This window comes from Aspergillus piperis (genome assembly GCF_003184755.1).
Source record: "Aspergillus piperis CBS 112811 unplaced genomic scaffold BO85scaffold_10, whole genome shotgun sequence".
In the NCBI taxonomy this organism is placed as follows: Eukaryota; Fungi; Ascomycota; class Eurotiomycetes; order Eurotiales; family Aspergillaceae; genus Aspergillus; species Aspergillus piperis.
Window position 1 is genome coordinate 433,425 of NW_020291600.1, and position 22,536 is coordinate 455,960.

A 22,536-nucleotide genomic window follows, 5' to 3' on the forward strand; every position below is an offset into this window, starting at 1 on the left:
ATCACCTAAACTATTGGCTATTGTAGTGTGCAGCGGCACCCACAGGTTATCAGCGCACCTAATTACTCGCTCTTAGTAGTAGACACCAGTGTGGGTTCAGCTGAACCTGCGACTGGTTTATAAATACTGCTCTAAATTCCTTGCCATTGACTGTAGTACTTGTCCCATTGCTCTATTCCCAAGGATCTTGGATATTCCAGAATCAGTCTCATCCAGCATTCCCTTATCTGCTTGTCCCACGAAGTAATTCGAAGACAATAGCAGCTGTAGAGAAAATGGCCGAAAATGCATGTTTTGTACAGACTTTTGAAGTACTTATCCAGCCAGCCAATGCTAATTCGATGAGATAGAATACCTGCACGATGGAGAAAGATGCCGCAGTTGTCACCAACTCAAACCCTACAACTGGGGTGTTTCTCTCACTGAGGACAAATCCCCCGGCGGATGATGGTGATGATGACAATGCAGAGGAACACTCAACGCCACACGGTCGACCCAAATCTGATATCATCCCTAGATCGGCCGTGGAGAAGTGGTTCAATGCCAATGACCAGTCGATATCGCAATTAAAACAATTACAGGATCAAGCAGACAAGGCTTTCGAAGTTGCGAAATTTGACTGGAGGAATAACATAGTTGATATCATTCACTGCCTTTCTGAACAAATGGCTGGGTTACGCAAACTTAATAGCGAAATAGCCGAGTCGCTCTATGAAGAGAAAAGGAATATGCGGACCTCTGTCCCAGAGATCCATCGTTCCAGTTGGGGCGAAACGGCCATCTCCTCCATTTTCTCTACCAAGTATTTCTCCCTTGAGATCCCGAATACCGAGCCCTCAGTGGGCGATATCATATTCATGCGCCGCAACCGCTGGTCAAATGCTGCCTTCAGCAAAGAATCAAGCGACCCTCTTCCGCTAACTACGCTACCGGAACGAATCAAGATCAACTCGAAGCGGTTGATGAGCTTTTTCAATCACGAGTTTTGCAATGGGGCTCTGGATTATGACACTACAAATCCCCTAAAGCTTCTTCGGCCCTTCAAATCATTGGTTTATCTCGAAAAGAATATTCGGACCAGGTTGACAGAATTGGAAACTGCTTTGAAGCAAAGGCAGGACGATTTAGAAGGGGGCATGCAAGTCTTGGACAAATCTACCGTAGAAGACAATTTCTATAAGGATGCAGTCGAGGATCCGTCGTCGTTGGATCTCTTCGAGCTCACCGCATTGATCATGGATCTCCGATGCCTGACGCAATTCATGGATGAGACCCTTGGTCCAGCTCAGGCGAGCCTAGCTGCTGCGCCGGAGATGGTGCGATTCGTCGATCTCTGGTTTCTCTTTGCGCAAGGAACGTTGGTGTACATCAGAAACAGCAATGCTCCCCAAAAGATCTGGAAGGTGGTGCAGCGAACCGGGGGCCGCCGCTACCTGGGCGAGTCGCGTCGCACCACCGATCAAACCACTGGCACATGGGCTCCCTTTGTGCTGGACTGCTTCTATGTGGACTTCGATGGGACCAAGTTCATTCCCGTCTTCAACCAAGTGACAATAAACGGGTTCGATGGCACTCAAGCTATCAAGTCCCTCCCTGTTCTCCCGTTCGCTGTCGCGGAAAAGGAAGGTTTCACAGACCGAGAGTACCTGATGGCCCGAGGGAGACAATTCTTCGATTGCACGAAAAGGTTTCACCATTTGGATTACACTGGCCGGTGCCACTACTTGACTCCCACAGGGCAAAAGCTGACCGAGCTAGTCGACGAAATTCCCCGTAGCGCTTCCTTCTACTCCGAGCACATCGACAGCGATGTGATCGTAGACTTTGCACGCGCGTTGGAGGAGATCCCGTGGTGGCGCCCGATGACCGGCGAACATGACTTTGGTGATACCGACAGGGCTGAGACCGAAGGAGGGCCCGGAGTCGAGAATGATGAGGCTTGGGATAAACGATTTACAGATGACTTTATGGAGGCCCAGGCTCAAGTGTGGGAATCCTGGGTCAAAGTTGGAGGTGGCCCAGCTGATGATGACTTGTTGATCCTTCCTGACAGGGTCTTTGCCTTTGTGCTTTCGACCAGGCGATGGGGTATGTTCATTATGTGTAGCCTGCTCTCAGCGGTTGCTTCATGGCTAACAATGCGGGTTCTTTTACCCACTCACAGCTTGTCTCCAGATTGGACGAGGGCCAAATGGGACTGAACAACTGCGCCAGAGGGAAGTCAAAGGCGACCCATGGCTTAAATTACGCCTTCCGGAAGGCCACAAGGACATGGTTCAGTCCTTAATTCACGCGCATTTTGCCCGACAAACGTCTAGTGGGGTCCATTTTGACTTGCTCAGGAACAAGGGTAAGTTGCTCAGGTCTATATACTTTATATACCTCCATCGCCTTCTTCATCGTTCGTTCTAATGTGTCTGATAGGGAATGGAGTGACAATCCTTTTACACGGAGTACCCGGAGTAGGGAAGACATCTACGGCTGGTAGGCTGCGCAAGCTCTTTTTAGCCTAAGCGTACCCAATGCTGACGATAATCAATCTAAAACAAATAGAATGTGCTGCCATAAGTACCGGTAGACCTCTACTGCCTGTCACATGTGGTAAGATAGATATTTTCAATGCCGATACTGTCGAAGGGGGCTTACACTTGGATTTTCATTTGATGTAGGAGATCTTGGACTCACCGCTAGCGATGTGGAAGAAAGACTCAAAGAAATCTTTCGACTCGCTCAGGATTGGAAGTGCATCATGCTTCTTGATGAAGCCGATGTGTTCTTAACTCAACGCCGGGCATTTGACGCCGAGAGAAATGCCCTCGTCTCAGGTAGGATAGAAGTCTTCTTTCTCTCTTCTTTGCTCGGGAAGATCACTAACTCCGGGATACCTAGTTTTCCTTCGTACATTGGAATACTATGAGGGAATATTGTTCCTCACCACCAACCGTGTGGGAACCTTCGATGAAGCCTTCAAGTCTCGCATTCATATGTCTCTCTACTACCCGTCCTTAGACTGGCCCCCCACCCACGATATTTGGTCTGGCCACATCGATGAAGCGGTCCGCGCGGGAATCATAGTCAACAAGGAATCCTTGCTCCAATATGCGAAGGGAATATTCCAACGCCAGCAGCTTCCAGGATCGGGTCCTGTTTGGAACGGCCGGCAGATTCGCAATGCCTTCCAAAGTGCCCTTGCGCTGGCCACATACAACTCTCACACGGCCTCCAAAATCGAGCTCAGCACGATGTATTTTGAGAAGGTTTTTGAACTGTCGGACAAGTTTAGCAATTATATTTGGAGTACCCAAAATATGCAAGACGATGCGGAGCGAAACCGCAACTCCATGGTCCGACGAGACGATTTTAGCTATAATCCATATGGAGGGCTCTACTCGCAGCCTCCTCCGCAAGGCACCACCTTTCAGCCAGCATACCCCCAAGGAGGTTTCCTTCAATCGACATCTTCACCATTCGGACACCAGACCACTCAGAAAATGGGAGGCCTGGGCGGCGGTCAGACCTATATGGGTAACGGTCAGAACCTCCAGGCCAGTATGCAGCCCATGCCTAACCCACTGGGTCAGCAACTTGGGCAGCCATTCCAACAGCAGCAACAGCTAAGCTCACAATCTACTCTGCAACCACAATTCCATGTGCTCAGCAACGGAAGTACCAATAATAGCTATGGTTTGCAACAGTCGCAGCAGCAGCAGCAGCCAAGTCCACAGTTGACCCTGCAATCCCAACCTCAGATGCCAAGCAACAGCGGAAACAGCGACAACTATACCTTGCAGCAGGTGCAACCACCACAGCAGCAACCGCAGCAAGCTCAATTCCTCTCGCAACCTGGTACCATGGCATCACTTACGCAAACTACAACATCACAGTCCACATTGCCGACATTCAGTCAGCCCTTTGGCCATTCGTAACCAGGTTGTGTCTCGCCTGCTGTTACAAATCCAGCTATATTCATGCCAGGTGCTATCCTGTACCTGTATAGGCAGCAGCGGATTACACCCAGTCCAAGAAAGTGTTTCCGATTGAAGGAGATCAGTGGCAGATACTACTATTGACGAGCATATAGATGATTCCAGTTTCGGTTTTTCCGAAACAAGTTAACAGCTCCATTCTATTTTCGTTGTCTTTTTTTATTTTTTCTATTTTATTTTATTTTTTTTTTATTTTTTTTTTTATTTTTTTTATTTTTATTTTTTTTTTATTTTATTTTATTTTTTTTTTGGGATTATTATTTCCAGTGCAAGTAACTAAGTATCTCCAACAATCCTTCCCGGCTCAATCTATTGTCCACTGCCGACTTAACCAATAGATTCAAGAATCACATACTCCTTGGCCAATGACTAAATCTCGCACAGCAAAGTGACATAGCTACCTCCATCAAATACAACTTCCACTCCGCTGGTACCACATTTACTAACCTGGCAGATAAACTAAACATCGTTATATCTTTTTCGGAATGACTATATAGACGTGTGCGCCTGTAGCTTATTTTACTAATATGCTAGTGGGCTCCTCGGATGAATTGAAGAAATTGTAGCTACTTCTGTTACCAAGCGTCTTCCTTAATGAACGTACCTTTTGAATACTATTCCAAGACATATATGTAGGAGTTAGTATTGCTGAGTCAATCGAAGGGTTAATTTCTGAGTCTTATAATGGGGTGCCGGGGCTGTGATTTGGTAATGTTCCTTGAGCAAGACATGTTCTTAGTTCATCTACGTCGGATTGATGTTCGGCATGCTAGGTGACCGAGCAGTACGGTGGTGCTTTATTTCTGTGGTAGTGATGTAGCCAACAGCGAATCAACCTCTAGAATGAAAGGAAAGTCTAGGCCCAGGCGTGGTGTCTATCCAATCACTACCCCCATGGAAAAAGAACTTCACTCCTAACGTATGATTCTAAAATGCAATCCCCGTCTAGACCTATTGCCATGAGCCAACGCATGAACTGCTCAATAAGCTAGTAAATCCGACCAAGCCAAAATGTCCTCATCAATATGTAGTATGTACACCGAAAGGAAAGTTCCCATCTTTATGTTCTCTGTTGATCGCAGTGTTCCAGCACATACGTGACAACTGAGTATGAGCGATCAAGCAATATATATTTGGTCAGTTGTAGAAGTTACGAGAAGTGGGATTGGAGACATAGGCTTTGGGCGTCATCCGCAGGTGGTGAGGGGAAGGTGGCAACGATGGCTCAGGTGTCGTTGGCATCGCGTGCACAGATAGGTCTGGAGGCCATACAGGAGCTCGCTGCGAAGTCACCCGTCCTATATGAATGGGAGAGGATGGATGTGGTGACTGTGCGCTGCCGTTAGGGGTGGCCTCATCGGAAGGCGGGTCGTCGGATGATGACGGTTCCCATGAAACATGCCTTTCTAGCGGGACGCGGGTCGGAGGGGAGGATTCCTCACTATGTTCGTCGCTCTCAGAACAAGGACTATAAAATCCGTCCCCGGTGTTGAAAATTTGGCTCGGATTGCTTTGACGGCGCCGTTGCACTGCTTGATCCAGTCTGGCTGAGGCCACAGAGTCGATTCGGTGCGTTTGTTCGGATAGCAACACGCTGCGGGACCTTTGAAGAAATGGTCTTGTCCGCCGGCCTGGATCGTGGCGGGCATGTTTGATCTTTTCAATTTCATGGTTATAGGAGCTTCTCCGGTTCAACAAACGTCCTCGGCCTCCACTGCTGTCGAGGGATTCGATCGAATGGCCAGCATTGCTATCTGTTCTTGCGTGGACGCGACTCGGGGAGAAGGCCACTCGAGCCCGCATTTTCTGAATGGCCAAGTCCAGCGCCAATTCGATGGCGCAGTGGTTGCGTATTCGTCCAAGCTTGGGCCATGTGGCCCGCTCGCCACTTAGGCATGCTTGAAGCATAAACTCCGTCGTCGGGTTGCGTAGCATGACGGGAATCCGAGAATACTGAATTTCCGGATATATATTGATGTCTCCGGAATACTTCTGGTTGACAATCGAAACTGTTTTGGTCAAAGACGTGGGAAAGATCCCTAGCTCGGACATGACTGTCATCCGATGTAGGATCTCATCCTTGGCAAGATATGTGATACTCCGGATCCATCGAGAAGCGGTGAAAGAGTTCTCCATATACGGATCTGGTCCATCATCCTTGGGTAGAAATGGAACGACATGGGGATTGACCTGCGATACAATGAAGTGGTTGACGTTGAACATTTCCGACAGACGAGTCATAGGGAGGTCACCGTCCACGGAGCCATCAATATATTGCCTATGAAGGTCGCTCCATGGAACTGGTTCTCCTGTCAGGGGATCCTTAGCCATAAGGGCATACGGCGAAAAGACTACCGGGACTGAACATGAGACGGCCCTGTTGAAGTCAGCATCAAATCCTATAGGTTTGAAAACAGTCGGTATTGTGTAAGGGGGACCATACACAGCAGACCAGATCAATACATTGGGCGCAGTTATGTAGTTCAACAACTTGGGTAGCTCGTAGATGCCAGCACTGGAAACGCAAATGTTGAGGATGCGTCGTGTTCGGTTATATGCCTCCTGGAAGGTGATGTCGCCCAACCAATTTCTCACCACCTTGGCTAGGTGCGAGATGTCCAGAAATGACCCATATTTCAAAAACCGGGCTGTCTTCTGGAGGATAGTATCTTCCTCAGTCCCCTCGCCGAAAACAGCAAAGTCCCCTTCTGTAAATGAGTCCAGCAAAGCCGGCAGCTCATCCTCAGTGCGAGTACAGAAGACGGCACACACAATGCTGCCCGCAGACGCGCCCGAGATAATTCGCGGCAGAAGGTTAGCTTGCCAAAGAGCCTTTAGTACGCCAATATGATTCATGCCAAAAGTGGCTCCCCCGGAGAAGAGCAGCGCACTTCGCCCGAAAGCCTGTCTCGCTGCGAGCAACTGGTCCAGGATATACCTGGATTCCACCACATCGCACCGGTTTTTATCCGCCAGCTCAACCAATGACAATATTGTTTCCAGAGCGGTGTCAATGTATTGATCGATGAGGTTCTTGGTTCCGAGATGAGCATGCTTGTAGAGAGAGGCGTTGCTCATGTTGCCCAGATCGCGGCTCAGGGACGTGCGGATGAGGAACAACATGCGACTGATATCACAGTTAATCCGGGCATCGTCCAGCTGCTTGAGACGATCGAGCACGAGATGAGGGTCATAGTCGGGGCACTCGAACGTTTCCTTCCAAGCAGAGTTATTCTCCAACTCATCCAGTTCGCTCGCAGCGTCTCGCCATTCTTCGTAGGTCACAGCCTGAAAGACATTAGCTAACAGCCATGCCGGCTGATCCTGAATCGTGTGAAGCTGTCTTTAACTTACATTGCGCTTCTTGAGGTACAAAGCCTCCTTTCGCTCATCCACAGCAGCGCGCAGTCTGCGTTCTTTCTGGGACTGGCCATTCCCATAGGAACCCCACGTGTCCCCCGCCCATGTCAATGAGTTTTTGACGACGGCCGACAGCGACGGGAGAGAAACAGACTTAAGGACGGAGCGACGGGGTTTATTTGGCGTCTCCAGAGAGCGCGGTTTGCCCTTTACATGACACTGGGGTCGAACAAGGGAGGAATCATGCAGGATGGACATGACCGACTTCAGGGTGCATCAGGCTCGCATCGGTGCGGAGATGGAGGGGAAACTAAGTTTGGATTGGAGAGGGTGCCTAAACCGGGGTAGGCAAATCGGAGATCTTAGCGAATTAGGCCCGAAAAAGCATTCGAAAGGTACTTTGATAGGCAGAAGTAAAGAAGTGAAAGGAAGGGAGGATGTTGGTGATGTTGGGAATGTAAGTCGGAGCAACAGCAGGAAGTAGATAGAAGTAGCCGCAAGAGTTCGTGCACTGCGTCTTTAGCAGGTCAGGCACGAGGCAAGGCCAGCCCATCCGTCAGTCAGCCGGATCCATGCATTTTAGTTTGCCTGGTCTGCTGCCAGGGATGACCGCGAGAGAGAAAATGGCCACTCTTTCTCTCCAGACGTCACGAGGCAGCATTCCCCGGATGTCTGATTGGTCCCCCGGCTTTCCAGCGGGTGCTGCCGATCGCCCCAGTCACGGGATGGAGTTGGGAATTACTCTTCAAGTATTCTATTGTTCACTGAAACAACATGGCGGGTTATTGCTCAAAGAGCCTAGAACCAGTCTTCATCTTCCATCTTATCATCATCGATGAACACCCCATGTCCTCATCCACAACACTAGACTCTTATCTAGTGGACCCCGACACCAGATCCCCGATCGGCATTTGTATCATTGTGTCAAAGTATGTGTGCGATGGCGACTTCTTCATCCGATGGCCGATACATCCGGTGATATCATATCCCCACAATTCTCTGCTGCATTCCTTTTGCATGCTAAAATCTGCAGATCAGCAAAACTCAAAAGGGCTCCCACCTCATGCCCTAGACTATTACCCGGTGTCAGATCCAGCCTGATCGGGAACAGCGCTGAAGCGGACCTGGGATGGCAACCTTGGTTCACCGGCCTGGCATGGATGGTTCAAGCTTTCGGATCCTATAAGGATATGCTGTATGTATTTTCCAGCCTTTTCGCTCCTCGAGAGTTTTGCGACAAAATATGAAATCCCAGCAGAGCGGAACGTCTTGCGTCATGGGTTTGATGATCTCTCCGATGAACGAGTAGAGACCAAAAAGACCTCACTCATCATTGCAAAGACACCGTGGCATACAGGATCATGCAAAATGCAGCTGAAACATACCCGAAATGGATGCTCGTCGGAATCAGCTCTTTCCATGGAGGGGACCTTCCTCTGTCGGAACGGTCAGGCGAGCCACACACGCCCGCTTCACATGCTTCACCACTCCGTCCACCCCTGTCCCTGCATGTGAAGGGGGAGAGATAATCCACCATCTGGTTGGCACTCTTATCACGCAAGCTTCTCGTATCTTAGACACACATGATCTAGACTCGAAGTGGGACACGATAAAACCAGGCTGACCACCCACACATGTCAAAACAATCCAGCCATCTTATCAAGATGTCGACATCTGACACACCCAGTCCCGGATAGCTTGTCTCGCCTGAGCTTCGACACCATGTTCTCTCCAGAAATGACCGGCTCCCTCGATCTCCACCGCCTGGAACCTACTCCCCGGTGCATGGGCCAGTTCGGCTGACCACTTCTCTAATTTACTCGCCGACGTGAATGTATCCTCGTCGCCAAAGATAGCCAATGTCTCATGCGCACACAGCTGATCTGCCGGCTTGGGACAGGGTATCTGTCCCTGTCTCCATTCCCCAGATGCCGATGATATCTGCGCACTCGCATCAAGCGACATCTTCGAAAACAGCGTCAAGAACTGATTAACCGGCGGCAGCAGCGGAGACACAAGGAGATAAGAAACAGCAGCAGTGCGTTTAATACAATCCGCCGCAGATCTTATCTCCTCCACCGTAGCCGGACGATACGTCGGCTGCTTCATTTCCTCCCCCAAACTCAAACAAAGCGACAACTTCTCCGCGATCTGGTAAGTCTCATGAAACGGTGATTCGGGCGATGAACACCGCACCAAATCCACAATATCATGAAGCTTCGGCAAATGCGACGCAATCATCGACCCATACGAATATCCACCCAAAACCACCCCTATCTTACCCCCACCCTCTTTCCTTCCCTCCTGCCGCACTGCCCTCTCCTTCAAGAAATGCAAATAGAGCAACATAAACCCATAGAAAGAGACATAATCCGCCAACTCAGGCCTAGCCGTCCAACTCGTCCGTCCCTCAGAACCACCAGCACCCCTGCCCATACCTAATCAGCAACCATCACAGCACCACACCAACTCCCCAACATCCAAATAAACAAATAGATAAATAGTATCATGAAAGACATAAATAGAAAAATAAGAATAGGAAATGAAACATACCGAAAATTAAACGTCCCAACAACACACCCCAATTTCAATACCTCCCCACCCACAACCCCCACAACCGGATCATCAAAGCATCCTCCCAGCGGCGCGTACGGATGCGCGATGATCGCCCCGCGCAGCAACCCGGAACTGTCGCGGAGTAATCGTTTGGGAAGATCTGGAGGCAGGTAGATGCGACAGTCTAGACGAAGACGGTCGTGTATGGAGGGGATGGAGAAGGTGTATGTTGGGGTGGAGGGGAGGGACATTTCTTTTTCTTCTTTCTTCCTCCCTTCTCTCTTCTGGTTTAAAGAAATCAAAGGATCAGGTTGCAGTCTGTCGTCCTGCTGGTGTGTGGGGGGTGATAGGGGGATATACGAGTGAAAGTGTAGGAAGGGAAAGAAAGGGTGAGTTGTTCTTAAGGAAAGAATATGGAGAGGTATTTGGTGGGATTAAATTGGAGTGAAATCGAATAAAAAAGGAAGGGAAGTACGTAGGGGAAAAGAAAGGGATTAGTGGGATGATGACGGTGATGGTGATGTTTAAGGTGGTTAAAGTGGTGAGTGGGGTGGGTTGATGAACGGGTAGTAGTAGCCAAACTAAGTTACGTATTTACTAGTCTAGTGTGTCTTGGTTGGGTCGGTCGGTCAGCTTAATTTGGCGGTCATTCGAGACATTCAGTTTCTGCTTGGAGATCATGAGATGAGGATGCTGACCACCATTGTTAGAAAATGAGGCTGGCTGCATTGGATAATTAAGCTTTTGACCTACTACTAGTATACTATTGAGTAGTAGGGAAATTATTTTTTCATGTTAAGTTCATAATCAGCAGTGGTGTATCTTCGTTGGGTGCAAAATATACTATCACACTGCAATGTGGATATTCATTTCAAATGAGGGTCCTGATTCAATATTCCCACGAACTATTCGAATGTTGTATATGAACAGTCAGCTACTACCAAAAGTATGGTTTTAGATGTATAGCTGCCATGTAATCAAAGCAGCAGCCACACTCCCATCACAGTCCCCATTGCTTCTTAACCTTACTCTTCAGATCCTCCATCGAGACCATCTCATCCGCATGCACATCATCAGGTCCCAGAGGAGCAGACGGCTCCGGAACCCGAACCCACGAATGATCCGGACTACAGATATTGGCCCTGGTCGGCTTCCCCTCCTTTACGAGCTGTACGCAGTCATCACAGAGATCGACCGCGCATTCGCGGCAAATATTCCCTTTTTCCCACGTCGCTGACGACACTCCACATCGAGCTTCGCAGATCCACGCTGTTTCCTCCGGACAACTGACGCTGATAAGGATGGCTACCGCGGTGGGCTCGTCACCCATCATGAGTAACAGCTTTGCAAAGGCATAGCTGGTTGTGTATGTACCTAGCGCGTCGTTTTCGGCATAGACAAATTGCTTGACGAACGGAAGACAGTATTCCCGGGCCTTCTCCGGTTGATCGATTCGGTGATACCACAAACCAAGAATGGCTGTGGCAAAGTTGTTGGCAGCCCATTCGGAGACATGGTCTGAGTGGACCACTCTTCGTTTAGCAATCCGTTGTAGTGTGTCAATATAGCGTTCGGCCTCTGCAGTGCCGGGTCCGGCTTGGATGGCCCTGGTAAGGAGATAGGCGCCATAGTATCTGCTCACTAGCGATTGTATATATAGCATCAGCAGATTCCCCTGCATGAATGTTGCGGGAAAGTCCATCACCATCTGCCAGATCTCAAGAGCGCGGGATTCCTTGTTGTCATAGCTGATGAAGAGGTCTGCCAAAGACACTTGCAGAGAAAACGCCAATACTGAGTTGCGCTGCTTTTTTGCTACCTCAATTGCTGTCATGTAGGCATATTCTAGCCATTCGAGCTGATCTGTGGCTCTGGCAGCAAACGCGATGGCCTGGTAGAAGTCACTGGTCCAGACCATTCTTGAATTCTCCGAGAGACACTCTGTCAAGCGTGTGGCACCATTGTCACCGGACGCAGTGCCTAACCTTTTCAGGTGCTGTATGATTTTTTCATGGCTTTCAGGAGTCTTCTCTTCTGCAAGGAGCTGGATGTACTTCGAGAGGAACTTGCCCTCTGTGGTGACATGCAGAGCCTTTTCTAGGTAAATCAAAGCACTGGCTCTATCTTCGAGTGACAACAGTTCTTCGCCCACAGACTGGTAGGTGTCTGCAAGATCATAGTCTTCAACATTGTGAGGGAGCTTATCGCGCTTCTCAGGGTTTTCGGAGGCCGCCTCCAATATTTCAACATTTTCTTTGTAGAGCTCCAGAGATTTCTCATGTTGCCCACTGAGACTGTAGAGATATGCTAGACCGCTTCTAGCGAGCCACATCTGATTGTCCATTTCTAATGCCGCTTCAAAATAGGCCTGGGCTTCCTCATAGTGTGACATGTCCCTCAGGCAAATGGCAACTCTCCGGTTCCATTCTGCGGTTTTTGGAAGTTTGGCCCATTCTGCCGCATCAAGCACAGTTGAGGCAGCAGGATTGTCGGGAAATTCTTCGTCTGCTTGGCCTTCAAGCAGGCATCTTATCCGATATATGATCAGCATACATGTACGTGCGTCCCATTGGTAGCCCTGGAGCCATTTCTTTGCAATGCACTCCGCAGCCGGAACGAGCAGCCTCGCGGGCTCCTGAATACTACTCAACACCCAGTCGCGTATATCAACCAGCAGAGAGTCCACAAATTGCTTATCATCCAAAAGCTTAGAGAATGGAATCAAGGTCTCCAAAGACCAAAAGTTATCTGCATCCCGTAAACTGATCCAAGCCTCCAGCACGGATTCATCACGGAGTGTTTTGAGCAGTAGGCTCCCGATTTCCTGCCGGTCGGTCTCCCCAATTCGATGAATGTGAGGGATGACGGCCTTAGCATGGCTATACCACCAGCCAAGTGCATAATTCCGGAGGTTTGGACATTCGTTTGAGTTGCAAACCAACTGTAGACACGCTTTCAGTGTAGATATTCTAGACTCAACAATATCAACACCAATGGCCACATAGTCGGGACCTGCAGAGAGCTTATTCTCGTTTTCATCACGAAAGAAATCACCAACAGACGCATGGCGGAACGTGACTTCCGTTGTTTCTGGGTTGGAATTGAAGTCGGTTTCTAGCTCGAAAGACTCCGCATCTTCATAATGATCGTCATTGATCCGAAGAGAAGATACATCTATTTCCGCCTGTAAGTCGGCGGTTGTCAGGCCGTCATCTCGGACGAGTGTCAGAAAGGACGCAAATTGCAACCTAAGCAAACTTTCGATGCCGACAATCTCTTCTGGGTCAGAGGAACCCAGACTCAGCGTGGCTTCGATCTCTCGAAGAGAAAGAGGACGCGAAGCACACGCAACCCAGCCCAAGATGGTATTTAGTTCTTCGGGATCGTCGCCCTTCAAATAAGCGCTTAGGCCTTCCAGGGTACGTCTCATGGCCTCATACAGACCCTTCGGCGGTCGTTGCAAGCACTCCCTGATACTGCTCGCTCGATTATGTCGCCCCAACTCTTGAGTCATTAGGTCAACCCAAAGGAACATACCCTGTGCGTTCTTCACAAGAAATTCCATGACTTCTTTGCGCAGGCTTGGAGGCACACGAGAGATGTTCCTAGACCTCCTCATAGAATGCTCAACGTAACGAGCGATATCATCATCATTCTTAGATCGATCTATAGAGATGGAGGCGACTGACTCCTGCAAGGCATCGGCTACATCAGCGGAAAGGTGGGGTCGTCCCAGCATAACGAATTGTACCCTGGGTTTGCCTGCGCATAGGTAGACTCAAATTAGCTTCCGACGGACAGACGGCAGGACCATTGAGAAACTTACTGCCAGCTTCATCAGCTGTAAGCTCAGACAGAAACTCCAAAAGACTCTGCCTGTCGGCCTCCATGCATTCGTCCAGACCGTCTAGAACGATATAGGCATGCCGGCTACCTGCATCATCTTCAATAAAGTAGTCCCGGAACAGCGTCATCCATGCGCTCTGAAGACTGCATATATCACTGGGTGCGCTGCAATGAGTTGCAACGTGTCCGGCATATACCGAATCATTGAGGCAGATTTGATATGCCACGTCCCGGAACGCCTGATGCAATCCTCTAGTTTGTGGGTTGTTACCCTTGAAGAAATAGTAGCCAACAGAGACTTCTGAACCTTGGTCGACGCCCTGGGGAAATCTTGTCTTCAGATTCGAGATAATGTATTCTGCGAGAAAGCTCTTCCCACAACCGGGAGGACCATGAATCCAGAGCAGCGGTTGCTCTTGTTTCAACCAAGCCTGGAATCCCACCTCTGCCTCTATCCATTCTCCAGTTCCAGACAGCCGTTTTCTTGCGAAAGTGTAATACATGTCTGAAGGGCCTAATGACGGCTGTAGAAGTTTCCTCAGGTAGTCAGAATCACCATTGGCCTTTGCACCTGACCCTATGAATGAACCTAATAGGCTACTGATGTCTCGGTGCAACTCCTGACGAAGATCATTCTGACCTTCGACGAGGCGTTGGAGATCCGCCTGAGCCTGGGCTAACCTCCCATGGTTATCTTCTAATACAAGACTAGCGCCATTAAGCACAGCAGACAGATTCTCAACAGCTAGGTTGGTCTTTTTGGTCTCACCCAGGGTCTCTGCTCCAACTAACTGGTGTTCTGTTTGGCAGAGCCTGTCCAACTTGGAAACCAGACCCTGTAGTGTTTTGTCGGAACCGAGCAAGGTATTCTTGGTAAATTGAAGGATTCGACCTCTCAATCCAGCCCGAACTATCTTAGTCGCTTGACCAAATATCTCAAGTAAGGTAGCTAGGATATCAACAACCTTGGCTTGAAGTGCATCCGACATGCGACTACCGTCGTATATGGCGAGGCGAACAAGAAAGTCCTATATTCTCAGGAGGGTCAGACCACGCTGTCTGGCATGGCTTGTGATATGATACACATAGACTTGCCTTCAAGGTCACAAAAAGCGCCATGACTGCATCATAAGACGCCGACACATCTTTTGCAGCATCAATAAGATATGTAATGGCGCTGAAGCACACGCTACTGGCTGGAAAGGCGTTAGAGGCAATGCTTGCAGCCATAGACCCAAAGCGTTCAATTGGATTGCAGATGCATGTCAGAATCTCGAAAAGCGAGCGCTTCCTCTGTCTAAACTGGCCAAAATGACCGTTCTGACTATCTAGTCGATTGAGCAACTCTTCCACTGAAGAGGGGTGGGGTAGTGAGGGATCATCTAGTTGTTTGCCCACAGCCGCAGTATATCTCTTCAACGCCAAATCCCAGGTCACCACAAACTGGGACTGGCTTTCGATGGTAATTGTCATCTTGTTCTATGCTGCTGGCTGGTTTGGATGAAAGACAAAAGACGATGACTGCTGCAGGAAGGAGCTAGTCCGGTCTTGTTCTGGCCCCGCCGCCCAAGAGAATAAGCGATGCCATACGAGCTAACTACTTACCAAAGTAGACAGGATTAGTGAACTATAGCGAAGCCCGCACTGCACATGTGGCATACAGTAAGTATTAGGATCTATATTATATCCCGATTTCTGCAGGAGGCTCTGCATAGCGGACTGATCGTCGTAGGCTAAGCTGGAGTGCCAGCAACCTGCAGACTGCATACAGGTCAATCATGAACCCTCTGACCTGGTCTAGACATCAAACAGAAATGAGTATTGCCCGAAATCACTACGCTAACCAACACCTTGCTCCCGTCTATAGTCAAATGGTAGGCCTGTAAGCTATGAATTCATGATTCAGGGAGCAGCCAGGCAGGATCCGGCTCGTCATCTTCATCGTCAGAGCGAGACACTGCACGATGATGGTGCTCATCAGTATCCTCGAGAAACTCAGCCGGAGGCTCGGGGTTGTCAACACCAAGGGGATCTCCATGAGGGTCATAATCCTCGTAAGTGTGAATACTGTTCGAGGTTCCTTTCTCGGCAGACGGGGAAATGTCTGTTTCAGTCACATTGAAGACATTCAATAGCAGTTGCCGTGCTTCTCGCAACGCTTGCAGCTCCGCAGAGATGCAACAAACCAGCAGTTTCCAGTCTTTATTCTCTGCGACCTCTAGATGATTTTCTACGCGCTCTGTGGTATGCGTCAGGTCATCCAATACTGCCCGAGCGAGGTCCTCTTCGGACTTGCTACCAGAAGGGCCATCGTGGTTCAGTAGTTGCGATTGAGATTGGATAGAAAGACGCATTGCTGACTTGAGTCGCTTCTCAAAACCAGAAACCTCTCCGATCACTTGCTTCCAGACCCCACCTCCAGCTTCGAGGGCCTCGATCTCAGCATCCACTTCCCGTTGCCTTTCACGCAGATCTGATTGTTCCTTTTGCCAGTGTTCCTCTGCCATCTCGAGGGTTCGCCGCTTAGGGTTCAAGGAATAGAAACTTGCGTCTTTGGAGCTGCTATCTTGAGGTTTCACGGGCGGATTCTGAAGGTACTTTCGAATATTCGAGTCTAGGAGCGACATGGAGGCTCTGTAAGAAGAAAGTTTCGATTCAATAGAGTTTTCCATTTGGGACAATTCGCGAAGGATGTGTTGATGTCTTGCTTTCATCTGGGACAGCCTAGTCTCCAACTCATGTATATCATCCTCAAGCTTGCGACTCTCCTGGCGCAAGGCTACGGTGTGCTGGCTTTCCCGGTTATCCTGAATTGTTGAGATGGCTTTTTCTAGCCCAGCGCGATTGGTATTAAAGCCATTGATATCTGCCAACGCCTGTGTCCTTTCATCAATCCGGAATGTTAGTATCTCTCGCTCCTCCTCGCGAAGCCTCAAGAGGTCGTATATAGATCTGAATATCCCTTTTCGGGCAGCAGACAACCCGATTTTCTCCGAAGCCGGTTGACGTATGGGTATAGTTGGGGGACGCTGCGAACTGCTCGTCTCCGAGGTAGGTGTATAAGTTCCATCAGAGATAGCACCATTCTGCTGGGGACCGTTAAGACCGGCCAGAAGTCCTTCACTCTGGGCATCGATTAGAATCTGTAAATTACGTTGAATATGTCTGGCCTCGCGGTCAATGTAAACGATAGGGTCCTGGTGAAGAGAAGAGGTCCCGATAGGCAGGGCCGGCAGGTGTTTGTCTCCAGCTTGCGGAAGAATCGACGACATTTTAGAGGAACTTGATCGCGGAAAACAGAGAACTACCAATGCATGAGAATCCTCTCCTAATAAATCCTTAGAACAAAACAAAAGCGACAACCCGGAACCCAAGTGATGGTGAAGTGGTTGACTAGATCACGAGTGTTTGTGCAACTGCCCTGTCCGGTCTCATGCCATCATAGGTCACGTGCCATCTCTAGGGGTTTCTGCAGGAACCACGGGAACCTTTCGACAGCTTCCATTGACGTGTGTCTCGCTGCTCTGGAGGAAGCTTCCTGATCACTCCGAGCTCATCTCTTCCATCATCTGTTATTTTGTTGCCTTACCTTTTTCATCGCCCGTTTTCTGTACATTTCGTTCTTCGAGGTGCTTAGATCTTCAATAAACACCCCACCCACTCACCCACGACTTACCCTCAATCTCACAGCTCCGTCGAAGCTGTCGCCTCACTCCCCTCGCGACAGCACTCCCGTCCTCCCACAGCGATGGTTGGACTCGCTTCGGCCGCTGGCCTCGTCGGCTTTCTCTCTGAGCCGGATCCTGAGTTGAGAGTCTTTGCTCTGAAGACGCTGGACTCACAAATCGACCTGCTCTGGACGGAAGTCGTGGATGCTGTTCCTCAAATGTTCGTACTGGCTCTTGTCTCACCATCTGCCTCATACCTTCATCATAAATACCCCATCCTGTCCACCAGTTACAGGCTCCATCGATGCTGACCTTTTGCGATTCAGAGAAGCTCTTTACGAAGATGAATCGTTCCCCGAGCGCGAGCTCGCCGCCCTGGTCGCCGCAAAGGTGTACTACCACCTTCAAGAGTACAATGAGAGTATGGTATTTGCTTTGGGAGCTGGGAAGCTCTTCCAGTTGGATAGCGGTGGCGAGTTTGAGGAAACCATTATCGGTAAGATTGACCGTCCCCTAAGCGTCTGCTCACTGAGAGCGTCCTCTTACTGGTATATACAGCCAAATGCGTCGATACATTCGTCTCTCTTTCGGCGGCACAGCGGCCTGTCGCGGGTGACCAGCAAGCCAACCTGAACACCTCTTTCCCCACCTCCGGCGAAGGCGCCACGAGTACCTCTGCCAGTTTGACATCCCCGATCACACCCTTCTCGCAATCAGCCTTGCCATCCAAGTCGCTCTTGTCTAGGCAAGAGGTGCCCGGAGTGGATGCTGCTTACCCAGGGGGTGAAGATGCGGGCGTGAAGCACGCCGAAGAGACCCCTCTAGTCCTGAAGCGTGGTGTGCAGGGCCACCTTCAAACCGTTATCGATCGTCTATTCGAGCAGTGCTTCGTCCAGAAGCGCTACCGTCAAGTCATTGGAATCGCTATTGAAGCCAAGAACCTAGATGTGCTTAGAAAGACGATTCTCCGAGCCAGCGAGGATGAGAAGAAACAGAACGGGGAGTCGCGACGCAGTGAAGAACTCATGGAGTACGTGCTCGATATCTGCATGGGAATCGTGCAGGAACGCGGTTTCCGCAACGAGGTATATTCTCCATTATGATCATGGCAAAACACCCAGAGCTAACCCTTGCTTTGAAGATCCTCAAACTTATTCTCGAACTCCTCAACGAGATCCCGGCCCCCGATTACTTTTCCATTGCCAAGTGTGTTGTATATCTCAACGAACATTCCATGGCCTCGGTCATCCTCCGTCAACTAGTTGAGAAGGGGGACGCTCGCTCGCTCGCTGTCGCCTACCAGATCTCTTTCGACCTCTACGATAACAGTACGCAAGAATTCCTGCAGAAGGTTCGGCAGGAGATTTCGGAGCTCGTGCCGGAGAAAGATGAGTCCGAACAGGAGGCAGCAGGGGAGGACCAAGAAGAGTCGAAGGAGTCCGATCCTCTGCTGGACAGCCAGTCTAGGTCTATTGGGGACTCGCACGCGAAGATCTCACCCGAAGCACGCACGGCCTTTAAGAGCATTCGTGACATTCTCGATGGCGTCAAGACCAACCAGTTGAACGTGGAATTCTTATTCCGCAACAACAAGGCCGATATAGCCATTATGAACAAACTCCGCGATAGCCTGGAAGCTCGTAACTCTATCTTCCACTCTGCAGTCTCCCTCTCGAATGGTTTCATGCATGCCGGTACAGCGCACGACAAGTTCTTCCGGGATAACCTCGACTGGTTGAGCAAAGCTGTCAATTGGTCCAAGTTTACGGCTACGGCTGCTCTTGGTGTCATCCACAGGGGTAACTTGAGTCAGGGACAAAAGCTCTTGCAACCTTACCTGCCTAAGGAACGCTCTATCACCAATGTGGCAGCAGGAGGACACAGCGGAGCCAGCTCGATTTACAGTCAGGGAGGATCTCTGTATGCTTATGGTTTGATCTTCGCCAACCATGGTGGCATGGCTGTTCCTGTCATTCGGGATTACTTCAAGAAGGCTACAGATGAGGTCATCCAGCACGGTGGAGCTCTGGGTCTCGGTGTTGCAGGCATGGCTAGTGGCGATGAGGGGCTTTATGAGGATCTTCGCAACGTGCTATACACCGACTCGGCGATCAATGGTGAGGCTGTCGGTCTCGCCATGGGTCTTATCATGTTGGGTACAGGTAACATGAAGGTCCTCGAGGATATGATTCAGTATGCCCATGACACTCAACACGAGAAGATTGTTCGGGGTTTGGCCATGGGCATGGCCCTGATCATGTACGGTCGCCAGGAAGCTGCTGATGAGTTGATCAACGGCCTTCTCGGCGACCCTGACCCTGCTCTCCGCTACGGTGGTATCATGACTATCGCCCTTGCCTACTGTGGCAGCAGCAGCAACAAGGCTGTGCGTAAGCTCCTTCATGTTGCTGTCAGCGATGTGAACGACGATGTTCGGCGAATTGCTGTTCTGAGCTTGGGATTCATTCTGTTCAGGAAGCACCAGAGTGTGCCTCGTATGGTTGAGCTTCTGTCTGAGTCATACAACCCTCATGTTCGTTATGGTGCGGCAATGGCACTGGGTATCTCTTGCGCCGGAACCGGTCTGGATGAGGCCATTGACCTGCTCGAGCCGATGCTCAAGGATTCAACCGACTTCGTGAGACAGGGAGCGCTGATCTCGTTGGCCATGGTCCTCGTGCAACAGAACGAAGCCATGAACCCCCGTGTCAGCTCGCTCCGCAAGGTCATGATGAAGATGATCGGCGATAGACACGAGGATGCGATGGCTAAATTCGGCTGCGCTGTTGCCCTTGGTATCATCGATGCCGGTGGTCGCAATTGCACCATCAGCCTCCAGACGCAAACTGGCAACCTGAACATGCCAGGTATCGTTGGTGCTGCCGTCTTCGTCCAGTACTGGTACTGGTTCCCTCTCACCCACTTCCTGTCCCTTAGTTTCGCCCCGACCTCCGTCATTGGTGTCGACCAGAAGCTCGAGGTGCCCTACTTCAAATTCCACAGCAACACGCGACCCAGCCTCTTTGACTACCCCCCGGAGCAGCAAGTAAAGGCCGAAGAGGCGCCCGAGAAGGTCAAGACAGCGGTCCTCTCGACCACCGCCCAGGCCAAGCGCCGTGCACAGCGTCGGGAGAAGCAGCAAAGGCGCGAAAGCATGGACATCGATCAGACCCCTACGACTCCCAAGGTGTCGGACCAGGTGCCTGACAAGATGGATACGGACGAGACAGCAGTGAAGACGGAAGAAGAGAACAAGGACGGTGAGAAGGATGCTGGCGAGGGACAGAAGAAGAAGGTTGAGCGGGAGAAGGTCGGATATGAGCTTGAAAACATGTCTCGCGTCCTTCCCGCGCAGCTCAAGTACCTCACATTCCCTGATCCCCGGTATGAGCCGGTCAAGCGGGTACGTTGCCCTTCCTATGTTCTGTGTTCTATTGCGATCAATACCTTGCTAACTTCAACGCAGCCTACCGGTGGAGTTGTGGTCGTACTTGACAAGACCCCCGAGGAGCCTCGCGAGACGATTGAGATGACGGCAAGCAAGGAAACCAGCAGGGAGGCCAGACAGCCTGCACCTGCCGCGGATGTCGCGGAGTCCCTTCAGGACCGACTACAGGCCACCATGGGAGCCGCTGGCCTGCAGACACCTCAACGTGGAGCCGGGCGCTTCCCCTTCGGTGCGGATCTGGGCCCGTTTGCGGGTGCTGCCGCTGCTGCCGGCGTACTGACGGCTGTGGATGAGGACGAGGAAGGCGGCGAGGAGGCGCCGGTGCCGAATGAGTTTGAGTATGAATCCGAGCCGGAAGACGAGTAGAGTAGTCCATGAGATTTACGAACCTGCTCGTTGTAATACTAGGATAATTATGGATTGATGTCTTATTTTATCTCTGAAAGCGGCACTAGCTGCGTAACGTTTTGAAGCATTTACTTTTACATATGTCTGTTGTTCGTTGATATAAAAACTTCGGAATAGAAGTGAGGAGTGCGAATCATCAACTCTCCCGGCTGTGTGCATGCAGTTTCAAGGCCTTGAATTTCCCGAGTGGATTGTTCGATACTTTTGAGTTGCGTAAGTAGTAGCTCATGTTACACATGAAGCCAAAACCTACAGCGGGCATATAAGTATCCTAGTATGACACTTTATATAGTGCAGAATCTTGTACTTAGTACCACCAACTCCAAGGAACACAACACGGAGTTCGGAACTTTGCCAGGTCCAGCTGAGGTACTAATCAAGATATCCGACAAATCACTCCCTCAATAAATAATAACAATCACCATTAATTTAATCATGTGGAGACCAAATCTAAGCAACAGCATACTGTAGTATCCAGCGGACCCTCCCAACCCCCATCATCCCGCATGTCAGATCCATTCATCCAGACGTGTGCCCCATGAATCCCCAGCTGATCCCAAACTCCTGATTACGATACATAACTTCTTCACATGCTTACCCTGCCTGACTCCCGGCAGCCGAAACATGCAGCCAGCCAGCCAGCCAGTCAGCCCCATGACATAAAACACACCCTGAAAGACTAGTACTACTAACCACTAGTAATCACTCGGGCAGCAGCAGGGGCGGCTGCCTCGGCACTTACTGCATTCGGTCAATGCAGGTGCACGTGCCAGAGTTGTCCGAGGTGTCTGAAGGGCCAATGAGAAGCGGTGTAATGGGGGAACATCATCCGGAGTGGCCGAGGCGGGAGTTGGCCCACGTGAGTTAGTTCAGGTTGTTGTGCCCAGTTTTCTTTTTCTGCTTAATGAGGTAATGATGTATGCTTGAGGTGTGTTTCCGGTGGTTGGATGGAGTTGGTACGGGAGCATGTGAAAATAGGATTATTCATTCCAAATTCAGTCATTTTCGTTGAATTGAATACACTACACGCATTATCTATACGGAGTGTATGTATATTCTAGAGACAAGTAAGTGGGAGTCTGTTGATCATCATCGGACTTATTATCTTTTGTGCTGTGATTTTAGTTACTCCGAGGGAGAAAAATATACGTATTGCACTTCACGGTGAAGTGTATATTGTGGGACATAACTACTTTTTTTGTCAACTAGACTAAACTATATCTTTCTTCTTGTCCGAAGGGGGGGAGGGAAGAGGGCGGATCCA

At 50.0% G+C, this 22,536-nt stretch overlaps 7 protein-coding genes across 7 annotated transcripts; 3 read left to right on the forward strand and 4 right to left on the reverse strand.

Annotated features, from left to right (window-relative positions):
• The first annotated feature begins 169 nt into the window (after positions 1-169).
• Positions 170-4,259, forward strand: BO85DRAFT_422010 (uncharacterized protein). Its single transcript, XM_025657956.1, has 7 exons — positions 170-287; positions 351-2,088; positions 2,165-2,350; positions 2,425-2,484; positions 2,554-2,601; positions 2,670-2,825; positions 2,890-4,259. The coding sequence occupies exons 1-7, from the start codon at positions 276-278 to the stop codon at positions 3,924-3,926; spliced, it is 3,237 nt and encodes a 1,078-aa protein (XP_025515036.1). The 5' UTR covers positions 170-275; the 3' UTR covers positions 3,927-4,259.
• Positions 3,971-4,412, forward strand: BO85DRAFT_32464 (uncharacterized protein). Its single transcript, XM_025655429.1, has one exon. The coding sequence runs from the start codon at positions 4,082-4,084 to the stop codon at positions 4,322-4,324; it is 243 nt and encodes an 80-aa protein (XP_025515037.1). The 5' UTR covers positions 3,971-4,081; the 3' UTR covers positions 4,325-4,412.
• A 343-nt stretch (positions 4,413-4,755) lies between these two features.
• BO85DRAFT_449832 (putative Patatin family phospholipase) lies at positions 4,756-7,945 on the reverse strand. Its single transcript, XM_025660245.1, has 3 exons — positions 7,341-7,945; positions 6,430-7,274; positions 4,756-6,363 (listed from the first exon to the last, which is right to left on the reverse strand). The coding sequence occupies exons 1-3, from the start codon at positions 7,602-7,604 to the stop codon at positions 5,124-5,126; spliced, it is 2,349 nt and encodes a 782-aa protein (XP_025515038.1). The 5' UTR covers positions 7,605-7,945; the 3' UTR covers positions 4,756-5,123.
• Positions 7,946-8,987: 1,042 nt separating this feature from the next.
• Positions 8,988-10,465, reverse strand: BO85DRAFT_32547 (uncharacterized protein). Its single transcript, XM_025655430.1, has 2 exons — positions 9,900-10,465; positions 8,988-9,774 (listed from the first exon to the last, which is right to left on the reverse strand). The coding sequence occupies exons 1-2, from the start codon at positions 10,151-10,153 to the stop codon at positions 9,006-9,008; spliced, it is 1,023 nt and encodes a 340-aa protein (XP_025515039.1). The 5' UTR covers positions 10,154-10,465; the 3' UTR covers positions 8,988-9,005.
• A 239-nt stretch (positions 10,466-10,704) lies between these two features.
• On the reverse strand, positions 10,705-15,221 carry BO85DRAFT_398388 (NACHT and TPR domain protein; the record flags this gene model as incomplete). The annotated part of the gene is made up of 3 exons (XM_025657055.1): positions 10,705-13,664; positions 13,729-14,776; positions 14,832-15,221. 3 exons carry the CDS (start codon positions 15,219-15,221, stop codon positions 10,903-10,905), a joined length of 4,200 nt encoding a protein of 1,399 aa, XP_025515040.1. The 3' UTR covers positions 10,705-10,902.
• A 110-nt stretch (positions 15,222-15,331) lies between these two features.
• On the reverse strand, positions 15,332-17,134 carry BO85DRAFT_478292 (uncharacterized protein). The gene has a single exon (XM_025662894.1). It carries the CDS (start codon positions 17,018-17,020, stop codon positions 15,644-15,646), a length of 1,377 nt encoding a protein of 458 aa, XP_025515041.1. The 5' UTR covers positions 17,021-17,134; the 3' UTR covers positions 15,332-15,643.
• A 141-nt stretch (positions 17,135-17,275) lies between these two features.
• Positions 17,276-21,536, forward strand: BO85DRAFT_449834 (proteasome regulatory particle base subunit RPN2). Its single transcript, XM_025660246.1, has 5 exons — positions 17,276-17,636; positions 17,743-17,912; positions 17,975-18,501; positions 18,558-20,819; positions 20,883-21,536. The coding sequence occupies exons 1-5, from the start codon at positions 17,497-17,499 to the stop codon at positions 21,228-21,230; spliced, it is 3,447 nt and encodes a 1,148-aa protein (XP_025515042.1). The 5' UTR covers positions 17,276-17,496; the 3' UTR covers positions 21,231-21,536.
• Positions 21,537-22,536: the final 1,000 nt, after the last annotated feature.